Source organism: Gigantopelta aegis, chromosome 4 (assembly GCF_016097555.1).
Source record: "Gigantopelta aegis isolate Gae_Host chromosome 4, Gae_host_genome, whole genome shotgun sequence".
Taxonomy (NCBI): Eukaryota; Metazoa; Mollusca; class Gastropoda; order Neomphalida; family Peltospiridae; genus Gigantopelta; species Gigantopelta aegis.
The window spans coordinates 80,800,172-80,817,551 of record NC_054702.1 but is presented as its reverse complement, the minus strand read 5'-3'; the positions used below and the strand labels follow the sequence as shown (position 1 = coordinate 80,817,551).

The following is a 17,380-nucleotide window of genomic DNA, read 5'->3' as shown; positions in this document are numbered from 1 at the left end:
TGTGCCTTTAACCAGAGAAAGTTATTATAATCAGAAGTAATTGGTGTTTGCGTTGGGGTTTGGAGGGATTTGGTGGTGTTGGTTCTTTTGTTATTTTTTTTGTAGTTGTTGTTTTGGTGGGGGGTTTTATGGGAAGGTGTTTTTGTTTGGGGTTTGGGGTTTTTTGTTGTTGTTTTTTATTCTTGACAAACTGTATTAACTGTCATGTTAACAGCCACTGATTAAACAATGAGTCGAGTTGTAAAACATCATATTACACGTTACTTCTTTTCAATATGTTATGATGTCGACCGGATCCAATAACTAAAAGATCATTCATAAGTAAAAGACACATTTTATTACAGAGGCTTTACGATATGTTTTTCTCTCTTCTTCGTTTGCTGCGGCTTCGATATTTTCTACATGTCGCTAACGGCTATTTGTTAAAGACAACGAGCGTTCGCCCGTTACGCCGATGGCTCTTAATTAAAAGTTTCATCTTTGATTCCTGGCGGCAGTCTTTTATAAAAGTCTCAAGTCTCGTTTAGACTTGAAACTATAGATTCCAGTGGACAACAGGGCAAACTCGATCAGAGAATAGAGCAGTCGGTATAGTTCTTCATTGCATGTATAAGATAGGGAACTGATATGAAAGATCTTTTAAAACGTTTAATACAAATTATTAAAATGTTTTATAAAACAGTTTAATTATTATTTTTCTTTGTCTTCCTCTTCTCTTTTGCATCTGATTACTTCTTAATCAAGTACATTTGTGTTTAAGGAAGGAAATGTTTTATTTAACGACGCACTCAACACATTTTATTTATGGTTATACGGCGTCGGAGATATGGTTGAGGACCACACAGATATTGAGAGAGGAAACCTACTGTCGCCACTTCATGGGCTACTCTTTTCGATTAGCAGCAAGGGATCTTTTATATGCACCATTCCACAGACAGGATAGTACATAACACGGCCTTTTTACACCAGTTGTGGAGCACTGGCTGGAGCGAGAAATAACCCAATGGGCCCACCGACGGGAATAGATAATTATGTTTAAGATGGTGCTATATAAAGTAATAAAATAGTATTTATATCACCTTCTTTGTTCTTTTACCATTGGCATCATCTTCAACAGAATACGAAGTGTCATTATTATATACATCTTAATGAAATATAAGAAAACATGTGATTAAGTAAAGGATCTCCTGAGGATTGGTTGTCCTCCTATTGACGAGGCACTAGATAGATATTCATGAAATCAATCACTATTTTGCCAAATGCCCATTCGACTCTGCATTAGGCAGGTATATGATTTTGACCAAGCATAACGGGTTTTTTGTTCAGATTTATTCCAGTCACTAGTCAAACTGATGAAATGAATATTCGGCACTTTATAATGAAGTTATTATTTCAACAACAACTTAACTTAATTTCTGTTTTAATTTTTCACCGCTGTTCTATGTTCGTTTAAACAGTTTGTCTTCGAAAACTGAACTGAATTAAACGTCTGGCACATTACAAATGGCAGACAGTCGTTAACACGATTAATGCCCGACCTAGTTACCCACTCCACTGATCTGAAATACATCTATTGCACTTCGGAGTCACTGAAATTAGTCCAGTTTCATGGTCTGACTGTAGACTTCACGGAATTTAATATAAATCATATGTGACAGAAAACATGAAATATACTCTGCGTACTATAGTCCTGTTCAATTGTTTAGACCATACGTTTTTTGCAAATGTTATGTTTAATTCCTATTCAATCCTTGTTCTCTTTACATTTGCATGAAAACAAATCCAAAAGATCTAAACAATTGAACAAGACTATAGTATTAAATAAATTTGTGGTGGGATCTAGCTCAGTCGGTAGCCTGGTGTGTTTGTTTCGTAGGATCGAATCACTTCAGTGGGCCCATTCTCTGATTGGGTTTGTCCCGTCCCAAATAGTGCCTCACAACTGGTACATCAAAGGTTGTGGTATGTGTTGTACTGTCTGTGGAGGAAATGGAATATAAAAGATTCCATGCTGCTAATGGAAAAAAGTAAACGGGTATTACTATATGTCAGAATTACCAAATGTTTGACATCCAATAGCTGATTATTAATAAACCAATGTGCTCTATTGATATCGTTAAACAAAACACACTTTAACTTTGTATAACTTTGATAAACATATAGTCTAATAAATAAATGTACATTCAAGATTTGGAAAGGAAAGGAATATTTGTTTAATGACAGCTCAGAGCATTTTACACTATAGTTATTTGGTGTCAACTTATTTCGCCACCTGGTCGAGAAAAAGAGAGTTGAGAGGAAACCCGCTGGTACCATCTTCTATATGCGGTTTCCCCAAAACAGTACATATCACGACCATTGGTGTACCAGTCATGGGTCTACACCCGGGATCGACCCAGAAAGCCATCGTTCCTTAAAATAGCGGACTACCTCTGAGCTACATTCCGCATCTCAAGATTTCATTTATTATCAAGACTTCAGTTGTATGTATCCTACATTGTCAAGTCACGCTGTTTCGACATAAAAACCATTGGGCCATATTTACGAATCCTGTGTGTGTGTGTGTGTGTGTGTGTGTGTGTGTGTGTGTGTGGTAAACACGTGTTTAAGCATGGTAAATATATGTATAACTTTACACGGGTGTAAGACTAACATGCTTTGTAAATTGGACTCAATAATGCTTCATTTTGTACGCAACCTTGAAGTAAACAATTACCTCTTTTAATTAAAGATAATGATTGCCATGCATGTGTTTTACCACAATTTGCTTGGTAAAAATACGGGCTGTGATTTGTTTCTCGTATGTACTGTCCATTAAGACTATAGATGCTATGTACCCAAAAGGAGAAAATGCTTTGATTTTGTTGTTTGTTTCTTCTTCTTTTTTCTCTAATAATAATCCTTTATTATTAAAATGTATATTGTAAAGTTTTATCGTGCAACTTCATTGACTAAGATAGTTGTCTTACAACTCAAGATAGACACATCTTTTTGGAATATTTTTGTCAAACGTATATCTGCAGTATTTGAGTTCTTACTAAAATTTTCTTTTATTACTTAGATATTTATGCCCACGTGGCATAGCGACTGATTTTTATTATCTCCTTAGATTTAGTTAATGTCTGTAATTTAATCAACAGCAGTATCCTTTAAATATGTACATCAATTAACACAACCGTGTTTACATCTTTTGTTATTTGAGTGGTTCTGCACAAACAGTGTGGAATCGATACCATCGTCAAACGGCTTGATTCATTACAGCCGAATAAATTGTTGGCGTTTCCGCTCAAAATGGCTTCCTTTACTTTCTGCCTCACTGAAGAGCGAGATGATGCGAATACGTTCGTTAAACTAACATTAATCCAGTGTATGAAGGTGTTAGTTAATGTTGTCTGCACCCAGTCTTCATTGAGTCGTTAATTCATTCTGTAAACTAATGTGGATGACAACAGGAATATGTATTCGGTCTAGTCACGGTCCTTCTTCCTGAAGTCACAAGGATTTCCTGTCGAAGAATTCGCCATCTCTACAGGGTATATATCACCAAATCTAATCCTATGACAGTAGAAATATATTATGTTGTTAAAGCTGCTATATACCATACCTTCCAGTCAAGACAGGGTGTATATCACCAAATCTAATCCTATAAATGACAGTAGAAATATATTATGTTGTTAAAGCTGCTATATACCATACCTTCCAGTCAAGACAGGGTGTATATCACCAAATCTAATCCTGTAAATGACAGAAAATATTATGTTGTTAAAGCTGCTATATACCATACCTTCTAGTCAAGACAGGGTGTATATCACCAAATCAAATCTCGTAAATGACAGTAACATATGTTGTTAAAGCTGCTACATACCATACGTTCCCGTCAGCATATTGACGACAATTATAAACACTACAACCATATTGACCTTTGAAGTAAATCATAGTAGAAATTGGGAGGGGAGATCAAGCTGCTAATTTCGACACCAATACAAAGCGTATTTGACTACCCTAGTTCCACACAAAATATTGTCATTGAGTTGCACCTAAAATTACCTTTGGTAAAATATTTGACAGATAAAGTGATGGGTGTTTTTTATATGACCAGTGACTTTCTGTAATATAGCCTGAACTAGAATCACTGCCCCAGATACCGCTGTGATCGACCAGTACCTGGAACACTGATACTAATTCAAGCTAAATTACAGAAATTCACTGGCCATATAAAACAAATAACTTTATGATAACAAGATCTGTCAAATAGATCACCAAAGGCAGGCATAGCAGTATTCAATATTCAATGTAAAATCGGGGCTCTTCGCTCAGATGCTGTTTGTTATAATGTAACTTGCATGTCTTCATCCATGAATAGAATTGTCACCAGAATACTTGAGCGAAAATCTATTTCTTACAATCATGTGAGAGATCACTGTTGTAAATTTATACTCATTGAATGATGTAAACAACATCTAAGAGTTATAATTGGCTGTTCCATGGTGATGACACGAGTGACGAAAGCGACGTGAGGTGAACTATACTAACTGCACTTCCATTCATAGTCCCATTCTCCCTTAATTACATTAGCAAACGTGTTCTCGGTTTTCTATTTTCGGCAAAGAATTCTTGTGGAAAATGCATCGTGAACGACATTATAATTTTGATATTCTTGTTAAAATTATGTATAGGGTTGATTAATTGGTAGTTCTTAAAGGAACATTCCTGAGTTTGCTGCAATTTTTAAGATGTTATCGACTAACAGAGACTTTTTAACGATTGTATTTACATATCAAATATATTTTTCTGCATAAAATATTAGTTGCTATATATTAAACGTGTTTCTGATCGTTCTAATATCTGTACTAGGTTAAATTTCATTTTATTTCCTAAAATATTGGGGGGGGGGGGGGGGGGGTCATACGTACGAAATTATTTGAAGACAAAGTCAAGTTTGGGTTTTTTAGAAATATTAAGACGACCAGAAACGCATTGAATATACAGACGCTGATATTCTAAACAAGAAAATATATTTAATATGTAAGTTTAATCGTAGCAATATTTTATTAGTCTGAAACATCTTACAATGGAGCAAACTCAGAAATGTCCCTTTAATCACAAATAAATGTAAAAATAGTGAAATATGGCATTCCAAATTTTGACGTAGTACCTTTAAAGCTATGTATTCATACACCATGACACAATTACGTTGTACACTAGGATATTTTATTTCTGTGTTGTTGGGGGGTGGGGTGTTGTTGGGGGGGGGGGGGGTTACTGCCTTTGGAGATTTTATGTAATATAACACTAACACACTCACACTCGTCATCTTACCATTTACGGTTCCCAAATGTATCTAATTTGCTTATGCCTAATGTAAGATAAACTGTCTCTAACGGGTATCCGTACAGTATTTTCTAAATGCACTACATGTCAGGCAAAATCGAACTTTCATTTCAGTTCATTTCCAATAAAAGAAGATTTAGCAAACAAAGTTGACACTCGTCCTTGGAACTATTGAATAAGCATTAAGTTTTAGGTCGTTCATCAAGAAAGCACACGTAACGGTAAACAGTGGGTATTTGCTGTATGTATTACCCGGTCGTCCGTCTGCCTCCATTACGGTATCTCTCCACGGGTGAATCAAGTGGAGTTCGATTGCAGCTGCTCGTGTAAGCCCAATATTTGTCGTTTAAAGAACAGACTAGATTTTAACTCTATTTGGAAAGTGAGCAAATCAAGTCTTTTGTATTAAAGACTTTGCACAGTGCTGAAAAGTGAGTCATCAATCTCTCATTATCCACGATTTGTCAGACAACCGAAAGTGTGTCGATCATCACATACGAGTAGCACACTAACAGAAAGTGGGCCATCCAGTTCACGTGAGATGAGTTATAACTTACAAACAGGAAGTGAACTATCCATTTCAGTAAGAAGAGTAACTGTTTGCAGACAAACAGAGAGGAGGAAGGAAGGAAATGTTTTATTTAACGACGCACTCAACACATTTTATTTTCGGTTATATGGCGTCGGACATATGGTTAAAAACCACACAGATAGTAAGGGAGGAAACCCACTGTCGTCACATCATGGGCTACTATTTTCGATTAGCAGCAAGGGATATCTTATATGTACCATCTCATAGACAGGATAGCACTTACCATGGACTTTGATGTACCAGTTATGGTGCAGTAAACCATCCAATTCAAATGAGATGAATTATAACTTACAATTAGGAAGTGAACCATCCATTTCAGAAAGAAGAGTCGTGAATTGTAGACAAACAGGAAGTAAGATGAGTTGTATCTTGCGGACAAACAAGAAATGAACCATCCAGTTCAGATGAGAAGAGTCATAATTTACATAAAATCAGGAAGTGAACCATCCACTTTAGCAAGATTAATCATGTTTGTTGACAAACAGAAAGTGGACCATCCAGTCAGGTCTAATGAAATGAGTGATAACGTACTGACAATTTGTCAAGACAAAACAAGAAGTTTATTGTCGTATGACTGCAACGAGTGCAGTATGAAAACAAATATATAAACAAAATTAATTCACAAAGTGTTTTCTGAAGTGGTGCTGGACATATTATTATTATTATTATTATTATTATTATTATTATTATTACTTGATTACTATTAACTCGGAAGACTTAATATTTTGTAAATATTTGCATATTTTATACAAAAATTACTGTTTTAGCTGTAGAAAATAAATGGTAAAACTTGTATATGTATAGGTACTAGGTACTCATATCTCTCCGTAGATAAAGATGTACAGTAAAAAATATAACGAAACTCCTCCCCAGCATCACTATTGCATAAGTGGTACATTCTCTCTCTCAATATTAAACCATCTACCGGTTTCTATAGAATGTTAGACATTACCAGCTCTAAATTTACATAGTATTCTGGCATTGTTTTGACGACAATTGCATCACATAATGTTCTAATTTAAATTCATGCTTGAACATTCAGTAGTTAAAACATTCAGATGAGTTAAATTTAGAACTATTCAATTTTTGTAAGTATTGGTTACATAATATTCGCTTAACATCATGCTATTACCACAAAATACTCTCCTGTATACACGAGTATATGTTAGATAAACGACATTCATCTAGTAAACCTTTTATAACACATTACTATAATAATACATATATTGTTACAAATAAGTAGAGGATAGTCCATTTCAAATATCTATAATTATAGAATGAAATAAGATTTAAAACTCAAAATAAGTGCACAGTGTGCGTCGATGTTCCCACTCAAAGAGCATTAAAAAACGCACCGATTGTTTTGATCGCGAAGCACGTGACGTCACGTTGCATGTGCGAAGGGTGTGATTTGAAATTGAAGACTTAGTTTGTGCGTACGTTGTATGCACACTGTGGCAATATTCTTTCTTGTTTGTTACTGGAACACTAAATCATAACCTTGCAGTCACATTCGTTACAACATTGTGTAACTTTTCAACCATGCGAAGTCTCCAAGTTGGCACCATCCAGCGAATTAATGTGTCACAATCAATCATTAGCCAATTGTGGGCCCGTTATCGACAAACCAGAAATGTGGATGATCAGGACGGCCAAGGGCCACAACTTAGCACTTACACGTTGAGGAATCGAGGTCAGTCAGCCAATCAAATCACAAGAGAAGTCCGTGTTACAGGGTGTACACTACCAAATCAAATCCCATAGACGACAATAGTAACATATACGGCTAAAACTCCTACCTGCAACGTATCAACCGACATAAACGCCACGGATATAAATACTACCACCCCTTACACTTAAAGTGAATCAGAAAAAAATGGGGGTCAAGCTGCTCGTTTCTGAGATAACGGGTAGCGTCTATGACTACCCTAGTTTCGCACAAAATTTGAGTACTTGTTTTTACAGGTACCCCATACATGTTTCAAGCACAAGGCTACTTGACACATTGGTACTAGATGAAATAAAATTGCACATTTATTTTACCCAGATGAAACTATTATTTTTTACAACCAACACACTCACATTTATAACCAATCACAGGACTTGTGGTGTTCACTTCTCTATCAAAAGTTCGGTGCACCTCGAACTTTGACCCAGCTGGAAGTTATTTGGTATTGTACTACCTATAATGGCGTTACAGTGTCTGGTCACACTATTCGTAACAGACTGCGTAGGGGTAACATCCACGCATGTCAACCATAGTTACCCCACATTTGCCTGCGAGACACATTGCTGCCAGTCAATGGTGTACGCATCGTAGACATTGGGCTAACAGGCGTTGGGATCGGGTAATGTTTTCAGACGAGTCCAGATTCACACTATACTTCCATGATCGACGACAGCGTGGCTGCTGACGTCCCAATGAACGCTACGCCAACGTCAACGTTCATCCTCATGACCGATTTGGAGGAGGGTCCAATATGGGTGGCATCACCATGACTGCCAAAACCCAGCTGCATATTGTTCATGGGAAGGTCACTGGGTAGTTACTACCGTGACAACATCCTTGCACCGATCGTAGTATATCCTTCGCACGTCAGGCTTTTCAAGACGACAACGCCCGTGCTCACCGAAGTCTACTGGTCACTGCCTATCTGCAGCAACAGAACATCACCACACTACTGTGGCCAGCCCTATGCCCAGACCTTTCACCCATTGAGCACATGGGGCATCATCGGACGTCTCCAAGAACGTTAACGTCAGCCAACCAACTTGGCTGAATTAGGCGCCGCTCTCCAAGATTTGGACAGGATCGCCCAAAATGCTATTGGACGATTAATCAGGAGCATGCCATGTCGGATTCGTGCGTATTATTCAAGGAAATATAGAAAACAGCCAAATTGACAAGCACCACCCCTATTGCCTATCTGTGTCTTCTCGGACCTACATCACTATCCTGGCTATAATCTTTAATGCCAATCCCTTCTCACATGAGTGCTTGTGTTTCATCTCTGTTATATTGTGTTATATTTGAATATCCCTTACTTTTTTTGAACATTATATTATTAGTTGTAATGATAATGGCAGTAGCTAGTACAGTAATAATAATAATAATAATAATAATTGTATTATAGCTAGGAAACAGTTTTGATTGTGATGTGAGTTACTCAGTTACCAGGGCGTTTAAAAACCTGACAAATTACATTTTAAAATGTTGCCAATTTGTTTAATACATTTATTTTCTTACTGCTTATTAGTTCTTTACATGTGTAGGTGTTTAGTCTTGACATGTATAATAATAGGGATGTAGAAAATTTACTGGGGAATTATGAAACAAATTACATAGAAATAAATAGTGGAATTCATTACTTTCATCACATTAAGTACACAATCTGCCTTCAAATAATATGTTATATCACCTTCCAGTTTCGACAGGTAAATAGTGATTTGAAGTTCTAAATTTTATAATTAATCTCCACAATCTTTCAGGAATTATATTTAGATATATTTCAAAAATTGTAAATATTGATTATTAACGATAAAAAAGTATGTGATGTCTAAACATCGCTCATTCCTAAATGCTACAAAATATGTTTAATACTGGTGAGCCAATTATAATTAATTATATTTGTAGCATGATCTGTCAACATAAATCTGTATAGAAGAAATAATCATTTTGATTGTTTCCCTGAAATAATGCTTGCCCAGCAAGAAACCATTCTTCTGTGAATATTTAATTCCATGGGTACCTTCCCCAATTCTCTGTATAACATAAATAGTGGGGTGGATTTTTTTGTTGGCACTATGTGTCAGAAGAAATTTATTTGAACAGAATCACACACATCGTGTTTTTCCATATCCCGAAACTTCGCAACCGTAAAACAAGATTGGGAGAACCATTGATTCAAACATTTTAAGTTTACACTCAATCGATAGATTATTGTCTTTAGATTTTGCCAATACAAAATACATGACTTTAGTTGCTTGTTGTTTTACTTGGGCCTTGGCTGTTTTAAAATTGTTTAATTTGCTAAAGAGGCGAGTGCAGGGTATAGGCATGAAATGGTGTCTGGTGTAAGCTTGGGTATGAGTGGTTTTGTTGAGTGAAAGCAGGGTGTTTGGATGTATTGGTCACAGTTCCAAGATAACCACTGAAGATGCACACACACACGCACACACACACACACGCACACACACACACACACACACACACACACCACCACCACCACCACCACCACCACCACCACCACCACATTGGGGCTTATGCTGGCCAGCTTTGGTTTATTGTCGAAGTTTCGTGGCTTCTGTCTCTCTTGTTATGAGAAAGTAGACCGACTCGGTACAGCAAACCACGGATGAAGCGATCGCCAGGAGCGGACAAAGGGGGACCAAAGCCGGGGTCGGTCCCTTCGAAATCCGCCCCCATGAAGAAACCGACAGGGACAGTTCGAGGCGGGGGACTAAAGTTGACGTCTTAGCGACTTCTTCGATGACCGCCCTTCCCCCCCCCCCCCCTCACCCCAAGCTACAGAGGAAGACCATACCATCATTGTCGAGGTATCGTTCGACCCTAAACCCTTCCCTTCTGTTGTTGCTGCCGTCAAAGCAGTTGAGAAGTCACAGCGTAAGCCCAAGCGGAGAAACGTTAATGTCCCTGATCAGGACCCGCCGAGACACCAACACTCCAGCCAGATCATTCACTGCAACAAACTCCCAGGACAGAGTTTAAGGAAATTTCTCGGATGAAAGTCAACTGCAGTGCAAGATGACGTCATGGCGCCTCCTACCATCTGGAGGAGGGCTATTTGCCCTACAGACCAGAGACCAGTTAATCATCGCGACCAGACGTCATAGACTATTGCGCCAGGCTTTTCTTGATTCCAACATTGATAATAACACCATCCACCGGATCCTGAAATTAGTATTCATTCAGAATTATCCCGGAGTATTTGCCCATTAATTATGGATCAGTTCTGTCCGAAGTATGCCGCGGAACAGATGATAATATCACCGTTAACTCCACCGCCAACCTTTCAAACATCATTGCCTCCAGGTAAGGGCTTAATTGGACTTTAAACATTTTGGCTTTAGTTCAAAATTTTATGTTTTTTTTTATTTTTTATTTTTATTTTTTTGTAAATAGTTCGACACACTTTATTTTGTCAGTCCGTCTAAATGGCTCTAGAAAATCACCAAATTGTTAACAACTACAATAAATTATTCTCCTACCTTTAATTACAATTACATTTCCCCCAAATTTTGTCCAGATACAAGTTGTGGGAAAACCATTACAGTGACACAGATTCCACATATGAGACTCTAACGATGTCACCAGTATCGACTTCGCTGAGATCGCATAGGTCAAAATACATGCAGTTTTCAGCCGTCTGCCATTTTGCTTCGGGGTTTTTTTAAATTCTCTTCAAGAGGAGTGAAAGCCTCCAAAGTATGTAACATAATTAATATAAAATCAATATTCTCTAGTGGTATTTTTAAATGAAACAAATTTTAAAAAATTAATATGATGTCACCACGTTTGCTTTTATATCGTAACATGTTATGACCTTGTTAGATTAAGTAAGTCATATCCTTTCACCCCTCTTAGAGAGTATTCCATAAAAGGTCCAAATGGCAGCTGGCACAAAATTACATGCTTTTTTGTCCTATGCGATCTCAGCGAACTCGACATAGGTGACATGGTTATCATCTAGTATGTGGAATCTGTGTCATTGTAATGGTTTTTTGAAGATTTCTGTCTGGACAAAATGTGGGTAAAATCTAACGAAAAATAAAGGTAGGAGAGCAGTTTATCTTAGTTGTTAACAATTTGGTTCGGACTTTATACCTTTTCGGCCGAGCAATAATAATTTAGTTTTTTTTAATTGGATTTTTTTTCTATACTTGAGCAGATGATTATTCTCCATTTTTGGTTTTCTGTCTTTGACCTAACTTCTAAATTTATTCCAAATTCCGCCCACCTCAAACTTACCTACACTCCCTTCTTGTCCCAGACTCAGTCACTGGCAAAGTCAGAGACTGAGCCCGAGACAGGCGTACTCGAACTCAGTGGTATATGAGCATGTAAAACAAAGTTCACTGACTGTATTGGTCACTCTTAACATAACATTTGGTGGAAGTGTGTTTGCTTTAAACTGATATATTGGAAGTGGATTTAACGGGCTCTAGCCCCCCCCCCCCCCCCCCCCCAATAATTCTGAATTTAAAATATTGGTAGTAAATCTGAAAGGCAGAGATGAATTCTACTTGTAGAATGCAGGAAATTGCATTTCAGGACATTTAGTTTTCAAAACTTTATGGAGGAGCATTTACCCGAATCCCCTAGAAACTTTACTTTTTTGCGTCCTCGATCTCAGTTAGCGCCATATGACCGTAAATAAAATGTGTTGAGTGCGTCGTTAAATAAAACGTATTTCTTTCTTTCTTTTTTGTATTTTATGTTTGAAATATTAACATTGAATGTTAAATAATGTAACGTATGAAGTCGTGATATCATAATTTGCAGTTTATCGAAGTCTATGTAATTTGTGCATTGTGTGCGACAGGAATTTTTGACATAGAAGAAAGGAATGTATTATGGAATGCATTGTAATTAAACCAGTCTCTGAGTGTATAATTGGTATGTGGAAGATACCGCGGTAATGATGTATATGGTACAATATGGTGATTATAGAAACCTTTTATTTTACTTTGTTTTACACCACACGAAATGGTGGATCCCTGATGTAGTGATGTTTCTGACGAGGTGTGTCGCTTGAGTAGAGGACACTATCACATGACGTCACATTACAGGCTCTTAATCATATAAGCGTTAGTCATCGGGAGGATTCTGGGTGGACGCGGATGGTGGAGTTCTTAGTGGATGAATAACTATGGCGAGCTGGGTAGTTCGATGGTGGATTTCTCAACGACCCGAGAAGCGTAGTAAATACAGTGTATGTGGTGTGTAGAACGGGTGAACTATTGATGCACAGTGGACTGAGAGCAGTAGTTGTTTTACCAGCAATGTGGTGATAGACTGGGAACATGGAGAACGTGTTAATGAGCGGGTAGTCATGGTGGACATAATTATGATAGCAAAACTCAAGTAATTCTTTTCTGAGCTGTGGAGGTGTGATTAATTATCATTTGGATGGTGAAGATGTGGTGAATTATTGTATCGACTGCGGGGGTTTGGTTCTCGTGAAAGACTAAACATTTCATACAATATTATATGACGACAATAATATTTATTATTATTGTAACTGTGTGTGAATGGTAAGTTGGGTTGTATGGAATGTGTTGAATACTTGGTTGAAAGGTGATTTGAAAGGGTGTAGTGTGTTTTGTGTTTATTTATTTAAATGTGTTGTTGTAAATAAATAGTGTTGTTTAAATCTTGGGTCATGTTGGTGTCGACTTGTTAACAGTATTATTATATTTGTAAAACTTGAGGCGTAGTCGTCCAATGATATCTAAATTACTCGTCTGATTAAATCTTTCTTATCCCAAGGTATTTAACATCACATCGAATTTTTATTTCCTTATTGTTATACATAAGTCGGAAACTTTTAATTTTAAAATTGCCTCTTGAAAGGATCACAAGTTTGGTTTGGCTGCATTAACTTAAGTTTTCGTGTTCAAAGTATAATTGAAAACTGCCAAGCCGAAGGAATTATTCCTTAACTTAATATTAAAGAATATAACGTAAACAGGTATCAAAAAATAGCATTTTGAAGTGATGTGTTCATTGATGATCATATACTTCCCAGACGATTTGTGATTTTTTCATCTTCATTAAGCATCATTTATTTCTTCTCCTGTCATTGGATTATTACGTTTATCATTTGTAGAATCCATATTTGCATAATATTATCGAGTTTATATTGTCCGTTGTTGTTATTATTAAAATTTAGTAAAATAAAAATAATCATACAGTGAATTTATATCAATACTGTTCTTATGCTCAAAATAATCATAGTGAATTGATATCAATACTCTTCTTGTGCTCAAAATAATCATATATTGAATTGATATCAATACTCTTCTTATGCTCAAAATAATCATACAATGAATTGATATCAATACTTTTCTTATGCTCATTGGTATACATATGTTTCCAGTTTAATATTTTCAAGTGATATTTTGCATTAGACAATTATAGTTATCTCGCCTTCATGTAAAATTCTTTAATCCCATTGGTTGTTTGCCGTTGGACAAATCCCTTATTCCCCTGTGGGCGGAGCCAAATTCTCTTATACCCCGTCTGTAATTTCCAACAGTTTCCAGCCGCCCCAGTTAATGCTAAAGCAATAATTAGATTATAAATAACATTGATAATCAACCAAGTATACATAATTAATTTTATTTTTACTATAAAATACACTATTTCAATACTTTTAAAAGCTGCAACGTTGAACTCGGCCACCTAATTACGGTCGTGGTGTTATTGTATTAATGCGCGATTAGCAACAGTTGTTTTTGGGGTTTTTTTATATTTTTATTTTTTTACTACATACATTTCTAATTAAAAAAAAGTGTTTTTTATTTTTTTTATTAATATCTGTTTCAGACAATTTCGTATTACAAACATTTGAAGTTAAAAACTCGTTTAACGACGGAACTATTTTTCGTCACTGGCAAGTGGTTTCGTTCGCGTCCGCGTGGTACGGCTCCGTTAATAAATTGTTAACAATTATTTTCTGGCGTTATTTTGATTATTTGGCTATATGGTTTAACATGTCGGCAAGATAAATTCGTTGTAGAAGCATCTCTCGGGGTATATGGCTTTTTATGTACCCTCTGTGTGCTCTTTTACCCCCTCGCCTTCGGCTCGGGGTAAAAGAACACACAGAGGGTACATAAAAAGCCATATACCCCTCGTGATGCTTCTACAACTTATATTGTTTTAACTTATTGTTTATTTTCATTCTATAAGTTTTAAAACTTTTGTCCAATATTTTCTTTAGCTACATTCTGTTTTGGTTACTTAAACAAAAAAAATTAATAGCAAAACTGTATAATCGTTTAGCTTTGTGATAATTCTGATAGTAGATTATCATTCATGATATGTTTTTGAGAATTCTTTGTTCAGATTTTGAATAACCAAATCTGAACGACAAAATCGTAATACATGATCAGGTCCCCGTTCCAGGAAGCGATCTTAGCCCTAAGATCAACTTAAATGCATAGGGTAGCTATGCGCTTAAGGTAATCTTAGGGCTAAAATCGCTTCGTGGAACGAGGTCCAGGGCCGTATCTCTGCACAATGCAGAGGCGAATGGGCATTTGGCAAAATAGTGGTTGATTTTTTGCAGTTGTGACAAATAAATTCATGCACTGCGTTAATATTAGTATTAATATTAATATCATCTCATTTGGTGCTATCCTATTTCTGTGGTTTCTCAGAAATAAGTAAACCACAATAGTTTTCATTAACACCCTTTACAGTCTGTAGAGACTTCATTGTAATAGATAATGGACAAGGAACAAAAGAAAATAATCTACAAAAGTTCAATACACAAAAGTCATCAACATGATCTATAGACTACTGGGACCAATACAAGAGTTAATCATACAGAAGTAAAACATCCAGTTTATACGTGATGAGTCACTATTTGCAGACAAATGGAAAGTGAATCATTAAATGCACGAGTCACGACTTGAAGACAAAACGGAAACTGACTTACATCATGACAATAGAGGCCACTGTTTGCAAACTGCGATGTCACGAAGTATTTATCTGCTCATTACCTGTATATACTACACGTAAACATACCGTGGTGGAGTAGAGTGTGTAATTACCTCGGGAATGCGGAACTAGCAGCTAACATCTGTTTTAATTTGGGTTTCGTGCTTATATGCAATTAATGTTCCTGAAGTACTTTGTTCTTGGCATATATCTCAGACTTTCTGCCAGAAAATAATTTGAGGCAACGTAATAAAAACAAAACTGACCATAAATGTCCCTACTAGATGGTTTGAACTTGAAATGTTTTGTAATGGGACATTTCATTCCATGTGACTTGAACAGTTACGTTTGTTTTGTTTACAAACACCACTAGAGCAAAGAAAGAAAGTAATGTTTTATTTAACGACGCACTCAACACATTTTATTTACGGTTATACGGCGTCAGACATATAGTTCAGACCACACATTTCATATATTGAGAGAGGAAACCCGTTGTCGCCACTTCATGGGCTACTCTTTTCGATTATATGCACCATCCTACAGTCAGGGTAGTACATGCCACGGCCTTTGCTATACCAGTCGTGGAGCACTGGCTGGAACGAGAAATAGTCAGATGGGCTCTCCGACGGAGATCGATCCCACACCGACCGCGCATCAAGCGATCGCTGTTACACTGGGCTACCCCCCCCCCCCCCCCCCCCCCCCCATTGGAGCACATTGATTTATTAATCATCGGGTATTGGATGTCAAATATTTTGTAATTTCGACATGTAGTCTCAGAGAGGCAACCCGCTACATTGTTTCATTAGTAGCAAGGGATCTTTTATATGTGCTATCCTACAGACATAATAGCACATATCACTGCCTTTGGTATACCAGTCGTAGAATTTTAAACAGCATCATCTATCTAAAAGTTATTTGAAAAATGTATCCATTGATTTCTAAGATTTAAAGGTACGTATTTTTTCCATCCGTACCCTCTGTGTTTGGCCAATCTCAAGGTTGTCTGTCTAGGTCAGTGGGTTAATGGTTATTGAGAGAAACATTAATGTAGTGGTCTGACCCCTCTCCGCCGAGCCGTGAAAACTCACTATGCGTGGGAGTAGGTATCAGGATACGAGCCCAGACATAAACGTACAAGACAGGGACCAAAGGGTCAACCGCTCCACACCACACTACACCACACCACACCACACCACACCACATTCCCTCGGTGCTAAAGAAAGTCTTCGCATTTGGGCAAAAACAATGTATTTTCATCATTCTACTCACAATATCCTTGTAAAACAAAATGCGTAGTGATTTCTTTGAAACCCTATATAATATAGCTGTTTGGTTAGTAATGTAAATATGAATGAACGTTGTTATCAAGATACAGACATTTTCGTTTAATTCTGGCAACAACAAAAAAAGCTTCATCCCCCATCCCACCACCTCCACAACCATCATAAAGATAGAAGCCTGCATACGTCTATGAACTTAGAACCTACCAGTTATATATCCTATGGTTTAACCACAGTACCACCGAGGCTGGTTGCAGCTGACAAACTGGCGTAAATGATTACAACGGGTCATCTGACTAAAACCGACCTTTAGTCTAATTGACATCAGATCTGTTCCACGACTCAGGATTCCGTCACCAGATCTGAGCAAAGCCAACAACATCACGAGTGGAGATTAGTTGTCAAACGACTTTCGAATCACTGTCCTCCAGTTCAAAAGGCAGATGGAAAAAATACCTGTGAGTTAGAATATGCTTTCTATGTTCA

The 17,380-nt window shown here is 37.0% G+C and overlaps 1 protein-coding gene across 1 annotated transcript in view; it reads right to left on the bottom strand.

Annotated features, from left to right (window-relative positions):
- The window catches only part of LOC121370016 (neuroglobin-like), a 64,003-nt gene extending 55,561 nt beyond the window's left edge, over window positions 1-8,442 (bottom strand). Inside the window, exon 1 of the mRNA XM_041495110.1 lies at window positions 8,308-8,442. Within this exon, the coding sequence (XP_041351044.1) occupies window positions 8,308-8,442 (135 nt within the window). The remainder of the gene's footprint in view (window positions 1-8,307) is intronic.
- Between the last annotated feature and the right edge of the window lie 8,938 nt (window positions 8,443-17,380).